This window comes from Macaca mulatta, chromosome 12 (genome assembly GCF_049350105.2).
Source record: "Macaca mulatta isolate MMU2019108-1 chromosome 12, T2T-MMU8v2.0, whole genome shotgun sequence".
Classification (NCBI taxonomy): domain Eukaryota; kingdom Metazoa; phylum Chordata; class Mammalia; order Primates; family Cercopithecidae; genus Macaca; species Macaca mulatta.
The window spans coordinates 96,306,565-96,320,533 of record NC_133417.1 but is presented as its reverse complement, the minus strand read 5'-3'; the positions used below and the strand labels follow the sequence as shown (position 1 = coordinate 96,320,533).

Genomic DNA, 13,969 nt, shown 5'->3' with positions numbered 1-13,969 from the left:
TCATTTTCCAATCCTTAATTTCACTGTGAAAGCCAACTATATATTGAGAAACCCCTCACCCCATTTTCTCTAAAGTTTTCTGCTGAAAATGTCTAATGGAATGCTAGTAGGAGGGCTTTTGTTAGAATCTTGGATTATGGAAGAAATAGGCACAACTACTGGGCAATTTCCATATAATATGTTGTTGCCTTGTGTTCAAATTCTGGCTAATACAAAGGACATGAAATTACCAGGCAATGAGGAAATCCAATAGATTTAAACACAAAGAGAAAACAAACAAATGGATAATAGCAAATGGAAGCCTATATGCCATACCTGACTCCAACCTTAAAAAGCTGTGAGTGGGAGGGGCCATTAATTCAACATTCTGGTTATCTAAGGGTTAACACCCTAGGTTGTGTCTCTGCATAGACAGAGAGGGGTCAGTACCACCAAGATCAAGGTCTGTTTCTGTCTGAGTGTAGAAAAGCTGGCCTTATCAACAAAAGCCACCAACAAGGAGATACTCTCAATCCACCACCCTCAATCCCAGGCACAGGCCAGTTATTAAGGACTGAAAGACAGCATCTAGAACTTTACAATTCGCAAAGTGACAAGGGGGGAAAAAGTTTTTTTTCCCAACTGTGTAAAGTGAGAATGACAAACTATACCATCCAGACTAATTAGAAGAAATTCTGAGTCAAAAATAACAGCGGCTGCTATAACAACATGGAAGGTTTTGGATTACCAGTTACCAACTCTCACTTGTGACGTAAGGGCAAAATTTCTAAGTGCCTTTGTTTATAATTAAAGAGCAAGGAGAGAGACCTTAGAATCCCAGGCAAAACCTTCTTTTAAAAAAGAAAGCAGTGGAGCCAGCTGGTTCCTAGAAGAGCCAGGGCGAGGATGAAGCTTTTCTGACGGGTCTGAAAATGGTCTTTCACACCTATTCTATTACATACACCCTTCAGTCTAATTCGTAAACAGCAAGCTCTTCACAACAGTGCACAGTTTTTCAAAGACAGTTTTTGCTTCCATATTACAGAAGGCTTGCAGCAATCGTTTACCACAAAGGATCCTTTCGATCCACCCCAATGTGGTATGGCACAGGCTGTGGAGCCACAGACCCAGGCTCGAATCCAAAAGAATTCATCTCTGGAATTCAAATTTCTAATCTAAAAAATCAGGGATGACAACATCTATTCCACAGGGCTGTTATGTAGCCTGACCGAGAGAGCAGACTCAGTAGATGAATTTCTCCCTCTCCAATGCCCCTTTCTTCTTCTCACCCTGAAGAGCTGACCTACTCTTCTGTCCTGTCTCCTAGCAGGTATGTCCAGGTAACTAACCTAGTGAGTGGCCTCATTTGCAGTTGATCTTGCATGAGGTTTAACACCCCGAGGAGGAAATGCAGCCAACATGACTGTCCCTACAGTCATTTCCCGGAGGAAGCTCTGCAGAGTCATGGCAGGAATGGCTGCCAAAGGGCAGGTCAACTTCAGAGAGCACACCCCCCACTCCAAGGCTGGGTCTGAAAGTCGTGCCCTGCCTCCCTCTCCACCCCCTCCACATGGACCCCTCACCTGCCACAACCCTAGAAGGTCCAGGATGGGCAGCATGCAGCCCGGCTGTAGGGGAACCTGTCGTCATACTACACGGCTCACAATGACTGGAGAATTAATGAGCTAATGTCTGAAAAAAGGCTACAAGTTCCCGAGGGACAAGGTAGCCAAAAACTATAAACCGCTGTTATATCCAGAAACACAAACTCAGCTGTACAGAGGAACGTGCTAATTATAATGCATGGACTTTTCAATGTGTTCCTTCGAGGCAGATTTTAAAAATTCCAAGAAGTCAATGTGTTTAGATTGGCAAATCTGAGACCCTGGAACCCCCAGGTGAATGTAAAACTGTTCAAACGTAACTGGCACACCCGACTCTGATTTGTTCCTGGTGGGTGCACAGACGCCAAGAAAGACTGGTGATTACTGAATTGAATACAGCCACCAGGAGAAAACCAACTTCCCTTCCAAATGAATCAGCTTATTAATCAGAGGGTCCCAATCTGGTTCCATATGCTAAGATCCTCACCAAAGTCTTACACCACTTGTAGATTCATTTCTCTGTTCTCTTTATGCTTGATCAGATCATGCAATCACTCAAGGTGCTCCCTCATTATAATTAAAAGTACAGTGATTTGCACCTGGTAGGCACTCACATAGGGTTTCCTCTACCCATTAGTTTTGGAGGCCACTCCATATTGGTTCTGAACAAAGACACTCACATAAAACAGCCTGGGATACACTATGGCAGAACGACCTTCTCTTAAAAAAAAGAAAAAGAAAAAAAAAAAACCAGGGGCCTTCCCATCGTTCAGGCTCTTTTCAGTGATAATAGAGAGAAATGTACTGGATTTCGTGCACTATTCTTGTTTGTAGGCTAAGGAAGCAAATTATCCCTCCAGAAAACAACAGCTTTGGCATTCTGCAAAGATCATAGGTTACAATGACTACTGCAGTGGTTCTGGAAAAAACATCCACAAGATCCAAGTTGCAGACCCAGCTCTGCAAGCTAGCTCACAGTGAGACACTGGGCACAGTGCTACCTTCGAGCCTCAGTTTCCTCACAAAGCATATAACACATCGTCTCCTAAGATCTTGTCCTGGCTTCCAATGCTGTTGACTCAACAAAAAAAAGGTTCAACTCTGGAAAGACTGAGTTCACTCATTTTGGGGTTAGCATGCATCCTGAATCTGGTTATAGAGAATGTTAAAAACCAAAAAGCCAGCAAATGCCAGACCACAAGAATCTCTCTCAATGACATTACTCAGAAGCAAAGGAAAGCAGCTCTGTTTATTCTGACCTCATAATCAAAATAAAATTAAGAGTGTAACCATACACAGCACAGAAAGATGCACAGAATAACCAGATAAGTTAGGCCATCAAGGCACATTTGAACATGGTTCCTGTATGTTTACAATACATGGTTAGCTACAAAATGGAACTGGTTACTTTAAAAAATTCATCTAGTTAGGAAAGCAAAAAAAAAAGTCTAACGATTACAAATTAAGAAATCTACATGTAAAGGAGGGAAAAAATATGCATCACTCAACAGTGAAGCTTTGGTAATGCCTTCATAATCAAGGTTTAAAAAAGTTTTTTAGAATAATAAAAATTCAGAAGCTTCCTCAAGCAGTTACCCACTAAAATAAAGTCTAATAAACCATGTAAACAAAGGGAGAGATATTTACACATTTACATTAGGATTTCATGAATGTTTATTAGTTGAGAATTGATCAAACAAAAACAGCTAAGATGTTCCAAAAAAGACACTGATAATGTAAATTGAGAAATATTTTTTAAAGAAAATAGCTAAACTGCTGCAATGGGTTACTTCACCTACACTGATTAAAATCAACAATCATATTAGAATTTGGAAACATTTTCTAGGTAAATTTCTAGTTTTTCTAATGTTGGGGGCATTAAAAATCAAAGGCACCATAATTCCTTACATATCCTTAAATACATTCTGAAGTATTTACGAAGAACAAAAGACAATCCAAACAAATCAACCTATAAGACATGCCATAACTAATCATTTTTAAGTCACAAATAAAATGCTTACTGAATTCACATTTGTAAATGTTAACTAAATTTGAATAACAGTTCTGCTAATTTCCAAATATTCCACAGGATACAGCAGTTATTTCATATATTTATATAAGGAGACATACCTACAAATAACACCCCCCCACACAGTTTTTTCTCCTTGAATACAGCACACGTTACTAACCTGTAAAGCTATAGGATAATTCATTTTTAAAGTTAATTACCTTGACCATGTGTGGAGCAATACAACAAATTTTCCCAAGGAAAGTTTTGGTAAGAAATAAAATATACAATAGTGAACCACTTTGTAAAAACCTGATTAAGAAAAGGTAACATCCTTCTACAAGTAGTTTATCAAAAAAGGGGCTTTCGAAATACATTATTATATTACAAATCATCAAAACTTAAAATTTAAAGTTCTACCCTTACATTTGTCTCTCAATAGGTGGGTAGAAAAGCTAGGGTTCTTTTTAAACGACAAAATTATAAGGCCCCTCTACTTTAGAAATTAAAACTGCTTACCAACTTTTCTTCTCCATTGTTTTTTCCACTGATTTAACTAGCACTTTAGCCTTCAGTTCATATGAAAGAGAGAGACAAACATTCGTTGTGACAGGGAGAACACACTAAGTACAACAAATATTTTGCAAACAGATAAGAAGAGGAAAGTAGGTCAATATCCTGTGGCTAGGAAGAGGCGGCCCCAGCTTCAATCCAGGGCTGTTTTATATGAGTTAATCATATAAAATTGATCGAGAGTCCATCATGGTTACATGCTGGACTCTTCTATTGACAGCCTCTCACTCGGACCCATGGTCCTGGTATTCAGAAAGCACTAGGCAGGCAATGAAAGAAGAAAGAATGAGAGACACAACTACTGCTTCTCATGCATGTGCAATCTAATTGAGGAAAGAATACTTAAGAGTAAGCTAACTAATATAATAATATGCTCACATAGGGCAGGCGATTCACCTCAAAAGGAGGAATATAGAGATGAACATTTCTGTTTAGAGGTGGAGCTACTATCATGGAGCAGGAGAATCACAGAAGGATAGATAAAGAGGTGAAACTTGACCTTGAAAGGTGAGTTGGATGTGATTAAGCAGAAAAGAAGTTTAAAGCAAGAAATAAAAAACATATTCAGAAGACGGTGACCTGGCAAAATGGTAGCAGAGGACGGCCAGTACAGGATCCCGACGAACAGTGAAGCTGGGATGAAAGGTAAGCCAAGGCTAGACTGGGAGTCAGACCTAACAAGCCCACAGTTGCCAGAGTGGTGGGAATGGGTGGGCGGGGAGAGAGCAGCATTACACAGCCCAACCAGCTTACTTATGGCACACATCAAGATGGCAACAACTGAGACTCAGAGTCACTGGTGATGGTCCCATGGAAGATAAAACTGAGGACAGCACTACATACAGAGGACAGGGAGCCACCAAAATGATTTTGAGCACAACAGAGACAACAAATTTAATGGAAGCTTAAGCAGAGGATGGGCGGTCTGAATTTGTTGGGAAAGTGACTAAATGCAGGGAGGACTGCTCCGTGCAGTTGTTCAGTTTGTGTACCGCATAAAAGTGGGCCAGCCAGGGTGGGAAATTAGGTGACTAAAATAAAGCTGAGCTCCTGTGGGACTGTGTCTGCCCCAAAGAGTGCCTTTTTCTCACTGCATACAGGCCCTATACAAGATAGTATACCAAGGAGTTCATTTGAGGTACCAATCTAGTAGTTGAGGAACGAGAATTAGGATAATGCTAATGCAAATGAAACAGGAGATGTGCCAAGGGAAATCACAGATGAGTCTATCATAAAAGGTGGCAAACTAATTTGATAGAGGGTGTGAAAGAAACAGGAGGGTTTAAGACTAAAGTAGAGGTTCTCGTACCCAAATGCATTAGGATTGACAATTTGGTTGATTTTTTTTTAAGTCAGTTAAATTTGGAAGTCATAAAAAATGATACATACCTAAACATGTCATTTTAAATGAAGCTCTATAAATACACATTTATTGTCAATCTTTTGTTATCGAGCTGGAGCCTTTTCTTTGAGTATATGTCCACCATTGCACTCAACGGTCTTTCTTTTATAAACCATCCTCAAGGCATCATCCTCCAAGTCCAATTTCTTTAAAGAATGGTAATGGTAAGGCTCTAAAGAGCCCTGGAAAGTGATGTGTGGTAGACCTCGTTACCCTTTACAAATGCCCCGTACCCCTCTCTACATCCCGCCTTGCTGAATTCAGGCACACAGCCAGTGAGAGCTTCACAGCAGGCGTCCCCTCTGCCACAGGGACCAGCAATGTTCCAGAAGGTACTGCCCCATCAGACTGTGCTCTGGAGTAAGGTTAAGGACAAATGGAGCAGAGTCCCCATCTGATCCACAATGGACACACAGTGTGAACACGGGTTACTGCTTTGAGCCAGTATGATTGTCAAGTTTTACATAATCACGACTTAATCCACCACTCATGAATAACTGATAATATCAGTGAGAATACTTTTATTTTATGGTCCCCCCAATCTTTACTTATCTCAGCCGCTCCGAAATTAGCTGCAGTCATTTATGGTAATTCATTCTTACCAGGTGATTTCCAAAGCATTCAAATGAATTTTCATAGAAACAACAATTCTTTTGGCACACACGTTTAAAATCATTATATTAAACTATAATAAGTACACCTGGCACACACAGGTCTGGGAATTAACACAGTCAGGTCTGGAGAAGCATTCATCTCAACTGGTGGGAAAAGAAACTCAAGAGCACACTACAGGGTAGCCCTCTAGCTTGGAGTATTAGTGTATACCTGGCATTGGCTGATCCATTTTACAGAGGAAAAGGGAACACCAACTAATCCAGCAAGTCTGGGAGTCAATAAAAGCTCATACTGTTTTCTAAAGCCGTGAGTCTGGACAATTACAAGAATAAATAGTACCATCATATCACCAGGTTAAAAATCTGGTTGGCTTTTCAAAAGTATATCCAACTACCATATTTATTCTGACCCAAATACATGGTCATAAGTGCTTAAGTTATTTAGGAAAGCACAAAAATAACACTTCAAATCCACAACCAGACATAGAGTCAAGAGTACAAGTCACATGTCATTCTATAACTTGGCTCTTAAAGATAGAATAAACACAGAAATTACTATTAAAAACTAAATTTGAGTTTAATAATTTAAAATCACATACTTCTTTAAAATTGTCAACACAGACAAATGTTTCTCTGAAAAGGAAATACATTCTCTTGAAAAAAGCAAAGGCTCCCAGAAAAATCTGGGTGCTTCTATTATAGGTAGCTAAATGGTATATTCATTCATGATTGACATACTTTTAGAAATCTGACATTCACTCTCTTCAATAAAAATATGTTCTTTTATGTAAAAATGATATTGATGTATTTCAATAGACTACTAAAACACTGTGTGAAGACATATACACCAGAAACCCCAAAACAACCAATATTATGTAAACATACACACACCAGAAGCCCAAAACAGCCAAACAGTTTAACACATACATACAAGTCAATCCTGACCCTAGCACCAGGCATGTAAGGCTCCCCACTCAGCACCAAATAGAATAACCTTAACTTCTATATAGCTTTAATTCAAAAAAAAAAAACAAAAACAAAAACAAAAAGCCTATCTGGAAAAAAAGTAATATTATACCCTCCAAAATAAATCTGCCCCCAGGCTCTACAGGGATAGCTACCCACTCAGTCTTATTTTAACCAAAGTAAGCTCTTGAAAAGAAAGGAAACCCTGGCTGTCCACATCCCACCCCCGGACACTCCTTATTTTCCTTAGTGATTCTCCATCCTCTACTTGTCACAGAAAGATGTTCCCAGAGTTCTATCCTCCGCCTTCCTCTCTTCTCACTCCACCCTAAGCAATCCTAACATTATCCACACCTTCCACCACACGTAGCTGCCCATGATCCCCTCATCTGAACCCCAGGTCCTGGCTTTTCCCTAGGCTCCAGACCTTGTATTTCAACAGTCCCTGAAGCTCCCTCACTGCTGGATGCTCCACATCCAAAATGAACCCCTCACCTGCAGCCCTGTCTATGCAAACCATTCCCAACATCACACAAACCAGAAACTAGAGAGTTAAACCAGATTCCAACTCAGCCTGCCCCACCAACCAAGTCACTCCATCCATTGCCTGATTACACCAAAGAGTTCACAGCAATCTTTGACCCAATCATCTCATTCTCAATATCTACCGTTAGAAAATCACTCAAAATATAGAAAAGGTTATAGGTACAAAAAGGCTCATCACAGTATTACTCACAACAGCAAAGTGGCAGAAGGAACCCAAATGCCCAAAAATAAAGGGATGTTGCAGAAAATGATGGTGCTCAATGGAATAATACACAACTAGAAAATTTATTTCAAATACTATGCTGCAATATAGAAAATGTATGTACTCTATGATTACGTTCACATTTTAAAACATTCACATAAAGAGCCTGGAAAAGAATATTCAGAAATGACCACAGTTGATACTTTTAGAGTGGTAGGCTCATAAATGTCTTTTTAAACTCTATTTTCCTGCATCCCTTCAGCTGCTGTTCCACCTCCCGCTACATCTGTTGCAATACCAACTCAAACTCCCATAAAATAAAGTTCCCCCTAAATCCTATTATGCTCGTAGCCCTCAGCATGAGATCCTCAAAATTGATTAATTCTTTCAAGAAATCCAACTGGACATATCAACAGCTGCACAACTGGGCTCCCAACATCTGCGGGGGTTATTAACTGTTCTAGTCAGAAAAGTTCACCATGCACAAGCTGCTGCCAAGACAGCAACTGTAAAGCTGGAAGCTAAATCACAGAGTCGGTGAAGTCGACTGTGTATCAAGTGTTCAGCCTGGCTCACTGCCTGCCAGGTAACGAAGGGGCATTTTCTCCATGCGAGTTGCAGAGGATAGTCAGGTATTACAGCCCAGAGTCCATGAGACACAAAACAGGTCACTTCGAAGGATGTAAATTAGTACAAGTTTCCTTTAACATTTTACCTATACCTCTGTGCTGTTTTTTAAACTGGCAACAAGTACCAAGTATTAAGACTGGGCTGGCGGTTCTAGCATTATGTCTTCCATGCCCATGCCATACCCTTGGCATGCCTAAGCTAAACCCAACAACTTGATTCTCCTCCACAGTATTAGTATGTATGAAATGAAGATACAAGGTCCTGCCAACATCATGTAGCTCTGTGACAAAAGCAAACAAGCAGCTATAACTGCTGCCCTGTTCAAAAAGGGTATATAGTCATGCACCACGTCCGTTTCTGTCAACAACAGACCACACATATAATGGTGGTCCCATAAGATCAAAATGCCGTTGAAAAATTCCTATTGCCTAATGACATCATGATGCAATTACTTTGTGGTTTTATAAATTTAGGGTAGCCTAAGTGTACAGTGTTTATAAAGTCTACACTGGTGTACAGTAATGTCCTAGACCCTCACATTCACCCATCACTCACTGACTCTCCCAGAGCAACTTCTAGTCTTGCAAGCTCTATTCATAAGTGCCCTAGAGAGGTACAACATTTTTTATCTTTTATATCACATCTTTACTATTCCTTCTCTTTGTTTAGATACACAAATACTACTGTGTTATAATTGCCTATAATATTCAGTACAGTAACACACTGTACAGGTTTGTAGACTAGGAGCAATTGGCTATACTTGTGTTGGCTGTACCTGTATACGTGTGTTGGCTATACCTGCATATGGCTATCTGCCCATCTAAGTTCGTGTAAGTCCACTTTGTGGTGTTTGCACAATGACAAAATCGCCTGACGACACACTTCACAGAATGTATACCCATCATTAAGCGATACATATATTGTTTCTAATTTTAAAATTTCCTATGATGTCTTTTTTTGAAAAACCAATGCTAAAAGTCTAGCTACACACATTCTATAAAACTAGATTTTACTGTAATTGTCCCAGACTTCCTTAAAGCAGAAAAAGAACTATCATAAATATTTATGATATATTCAAATTAGGCATTTGTCACTGGAGATAAAAAACCTAAATTGTGGAATAAGGTACAGAAAGGCATCACCTTACTTCCGTTTATTTAAATGCCCTCAACTAGATTTTATACTCAACTATGCAGCATCATTAAATTAGCAATATTCCTCATGTAAACAGCTCTGCAGCTGATACCAGGTAACATTACTGTAACCCACTACCTTCTTTCAAATCTATGTCAGCATTATTTTTAAGATACTTATAAAACACCACTGCTAAGAACAAATTCCTGTAGATAAACACACTTTGCAGGAAAGTCCATTTCTCCACCCACAATTACATCAAAAGAGCAGCATGAAAGAAAAGCTGGAAAGTTCGCTGAACTTTTCAGTGATTAAAATCAATGGGGTTTTGAAGAAATTTGTCAGATTTGGCATGGTTTCTTTGTAAAAATGTATTTTGGTAATTTTCCAGAATTCTGCTGGAAAACTTCAAAAATTCTGACACATACCAAAATGGCAGCAACACAGATAACCCTAGGCAAAATAGGCAAAGAGGAAAAATTTAACTTCAACATTCCCTCAATCTTCCCTTCCTTGCAGCCACCCAATCTTCCAAGATTGCTAGTGCTTTTAGGAGGCCACAGCCCCCCAGAGTTCATTAATTTGTCAGCAAATAAATTAACTATCAATTAATTCTAGGTGTAAGTAAGTAAAGGGCAACTTCATTTAGATTTCTGAGAGTGAAAAGTTATATTTACCTATTTTGACAATAAAAATAAAACTGATGCTTTATTTTGAATGGAATAAATGGGTGCATCCAAGAACAGAAAACCAAACACCGCATGTTCTCACTCATAGGTGGGAACTGAACAATGAGATCACTTGGACTCGGGAAGGGGAACATCACACACCGGGGCCTATCATGGGGAGGAGGGAGGGGAGGGAGGGGGGAGGGGGGAGGGATTGCATTGGGAGTTATACCTGATATAAATGACGAGTTGATGGGTGCTGACGAGTTGATGGGTGCAGCACAGCAACATGGCACAAGTATACATATGTAACAAACCTGCACATTATGCACATGTACCCTAGAACTTAAAGTATAATAATAATAAGAAATAAAAATAAATAAAAATAAATAAATGGGTGCATCATTTCTGCACGACGGCCAGTAAAGAAGATGGATTAAAAGGAGAGACTTTCAAGGGGACGGGGGAGGAAGAGGGGACCGGATGAAAGAGAGACAGATGGCAAGAGGCCCACTAAGGGAGCACAGAAGAAACAAAAAGGGAAAATAATGACAGACAAAAAAAAAAAATTCACAGAAAAGGGGGATTCACAAGGAATAGCCCCATCTTCTAACTTTTGGGGATACTTCTGCTAAAGACTTTTCAATACCGTGACTTAGTTTCTGCAACTATAAGCACAAATGGGAAGGTCCTTCACCTGTGAATGCCACTAGAGCAGGCCCACCCCTGGCTTCTCACTCTCTCCTGTCCCTTTTTAGCAAACCACTTGAAGACTGCCAGCCTGACTTTTCTTTCTTCAAATAATTTTATTATATTATTAGTACAGAGGTAACATAACCAGATTACAGAAGATTTAGAAAATAGAGAGTTAAAAGTAAAAGTCACCCCAATCTACTATCCTAACACAATCACTGTTAACGTTTTGGTTTCTTTTTTTTGCCATGTTTCTCCCTATATTTTCCAAAGGAGTCCCCCGTACGAAATCCTAAATTATATGCACTGCTAGGATTCAAACAGGTTTAAATATCTGGTGTGGGAGAGGAGGAACCCCAGGAATGCATTGCAGGAAAGGCTGAACAGTAGTAACTAACATCTACACCAAGTGCTTGCTCTGTGCCTGACACTGTTCTAGGGACTGCATATGAGTTGATTCATTTAATCCTTACTATAACCCAAAGAAGGCAGTTCTGCAAAATTATCCACATTGTGCAGACGAGAAAAAGGAGGCAGACAGTTTAAGCTAAAAGGCCAAGGTCCGGGGGCTACCAGGCAGAAGAGTCAAGTTTCAAAAACCAGTACTGTCTCCAGAGACCAGCCCGTAACCACTGCACCACATAGCTTTTCACTATAGAGAGGACTCATCTCAATGTAAGCTCAGTCATGCTTGCCCCAGAGCAAAGCCTCAATGACCAAACAGAGCACGGATTCTAGGTAGAATAAGGTGTGTGTAACTCAGCTTGGATCCCATCCCATTGTCATGTCTGAGCCCTCAGTGTGTGTTTAAGAGACGGTGAAGGAGGGAGAGTGAAGGCTGAGACGCTGGACAAAACACAGAAGGCCCTGTTCACCACCCCTCCCAGAAAGGGCAGAGCAGTCTTCTTCCGACCTGACCTGACCTAAAAGGACCCAGCCTATTAGTGCAGAGCTCGGGAGGAAACTGCTGAGCAGGACACTGGTGTCCAGCAGACGCCAGGACCCAAAGGCTGCAGCAGTGGCAATACTCAAAATGCAGAGGGGGTTGGGGCATGGGCAGTGGCCCCTTTCAAGCCTCATCATGGAAGTAGCTCTCTGAATCTAGGCAGCTTCATTTGGCAGGATGAGGAAATACTGACCAAAAATAAATATCTTCACTTTGTCGTAATAGTGTATAAAACGCTGTTAAATACCACTATTATGATAATTTACTAAGAATTAATAACTTGATTTAAGTCATCAGTCACTAAAATTCCCATCCTTGTATCATTCAGAGTCGAGTCCCACCTTGGGGCTTCTGAGCCTCTTTTTATTGCCTAGAAAGTTTTCCATCCTCCTCATTCTCTAACACCAACTCATCCTTCAGGCAGCTGTGTGAATGTTTATTTCCTAAGCCAGGCTTGTACCACAATCTAATTTTCCCTCTCTCCGCCTTTCTCACAGCCCCCTGTCCTTTTCCTTCACAGTATCGATGCCAATTCATGAATATATATTTATCTGTGTCCATTTCCACGATGTCTCTTTCCCTTCACCTTCATGAGAGCAGAAACCACACTGTTTTGTTCAACATTAAAGACTCAGTACAGGACAGGTGTGGTGGCTCATACCTGTAATCCTAACACTTCAGGAGGCTGAGGAGGGAGGATCACTTGAGGCCAGATCAAGATCAGCCTGGGTAACAAAGCAAGACCCCGTCTCCACAAAAAAATGTAAAAATTAGTGGGGCGTGGAGATGCTGCCTGTAGTCCTAGCTGCTTGGGAGGTGGAGACAGCAGGATCACTTGTGCCCAGGAGTTTGGTCCTGCAGTGAGCTATGATCACACCACTATACTCCGGCCTGAGCAACAGAGAGACCCTGTCTCTAAAACAGAAACAAAAACGCAGTACATAGTACAGTGCCTGAAACATACTAGGCACCTAAACATTTGATGAGTTAATAAATGAACACGTTAAACAACTAAAAGTCACCCTTCCTCACTTCTAAAAGTATTACATATGATTTTTAAATTAGGCCAGGTGTGGTGGCTCACACCTGTAATCCCAGAACTTGGAAGACCAAGGCAAGAGAACTGATTGAGGCCAGGAGCCTGGGACCAATGAGACATTATCTCTACAAAAAATTTTAAAATTAGTTGGGCATGGAGGCGCATACCAATAGTCCTAGATACTTGGGAGGCTGAGGTGGGAGGCTCACTTGAATCCAGGAGTTTGAGGACACACTGAGCTATGATCACACCACTGCATTCCAGCCTATGCAACAGAGCCAGACCCTGTCTCTAAAATAAATAAATAAATAAATAAATAAATAAATAAATAAATAAATAAAGTGAATTATGACATTTTCAATAAAGGCTAAGTTATTTTGTGCTCTATTAGAAAAGCCACCCAACTGCAGGCTCCCATAGCAAACACAGGTTTAGACGTGAACTTGATCAATCAAGAACTATTTATAAACAAATACAAAACCAATCCCTTTCTTGTACACCAGCAACACTAACGAGAAATGTACTAAATAATTCATTCACAATGACCACAGAAACCTTCATGGTGCTTCATGCACCTTGGCAGGAATCTAACAAAAGGTATGAAAGAGTTTTACACATAAAACGATAAAATTTCATTGAAGGACATAAAAGACCTATTAAAGAGGCTTATGAGGTTTGTGGATGGGAAACCATGAAACCATAAAGATGTCAATTCTTCCTGAATTTCTATTCAAATGCAACACAATTTGAATAACACAAAATTAAAGAAAAAAGCCCCACAAGTGACAAGCTTGTTGAACATATGTGCAAGCTACCCTGTGGGGGAAACAGAGGAGAACGTGATGTGCATGTGATGCGCCAACTGACGCAAATATGGAAGATGGAATTTTGTGGGAATTCCAACAATTTAACTGTATGAATGTGTAAGTTACTTTCAACATTTCATTGTGCTTCAAGTATTTTCT

General features: G+C 40.2%; 2 protein-coding genes across 7 annotated transcripts in view; one reads left to right on the top strand and one right to left on the bottom strand.

Moving 5' to 3' along the window:
- MYO1B (myosin IB) overlaps positions 1 to 13,969 on the bottom strand; it is a 181,922-nt gene that overhangs the window by 159,362 nt on the left and 8,591 nt on the right. For 3 of the 6 annotated variants that reach the window (XM_015110577.3, XM_015110578.3, XM_015110579.3), the window contains exon 1: positions 4,111 to 4,240. The gene's annotated coding sequence lies outside the window, so the exon portion shown is untranslated. 6 annotated transcript variants of the gene reach the window in all.
- Positions 4,752 to 13,969, top strand: part of LOC106992673 (uncharacterized) — a 71,238-nt gene continuing 62,020 nt past the window's right edge. The window contains exons 1-2 of the mRNA XM_077956525.1: positions 4,752 to 4,809; positions 5,770 to 5,898. Coding sequence (XP_077812651.1) covers positions 4,752 to 4,809; positions 5,770 to 5,898 — 187 coding nt within the window. The remainder of the gene's footprint in view (positions 4,810 to 5,769; positions 5,899 to 13,969) is intronic.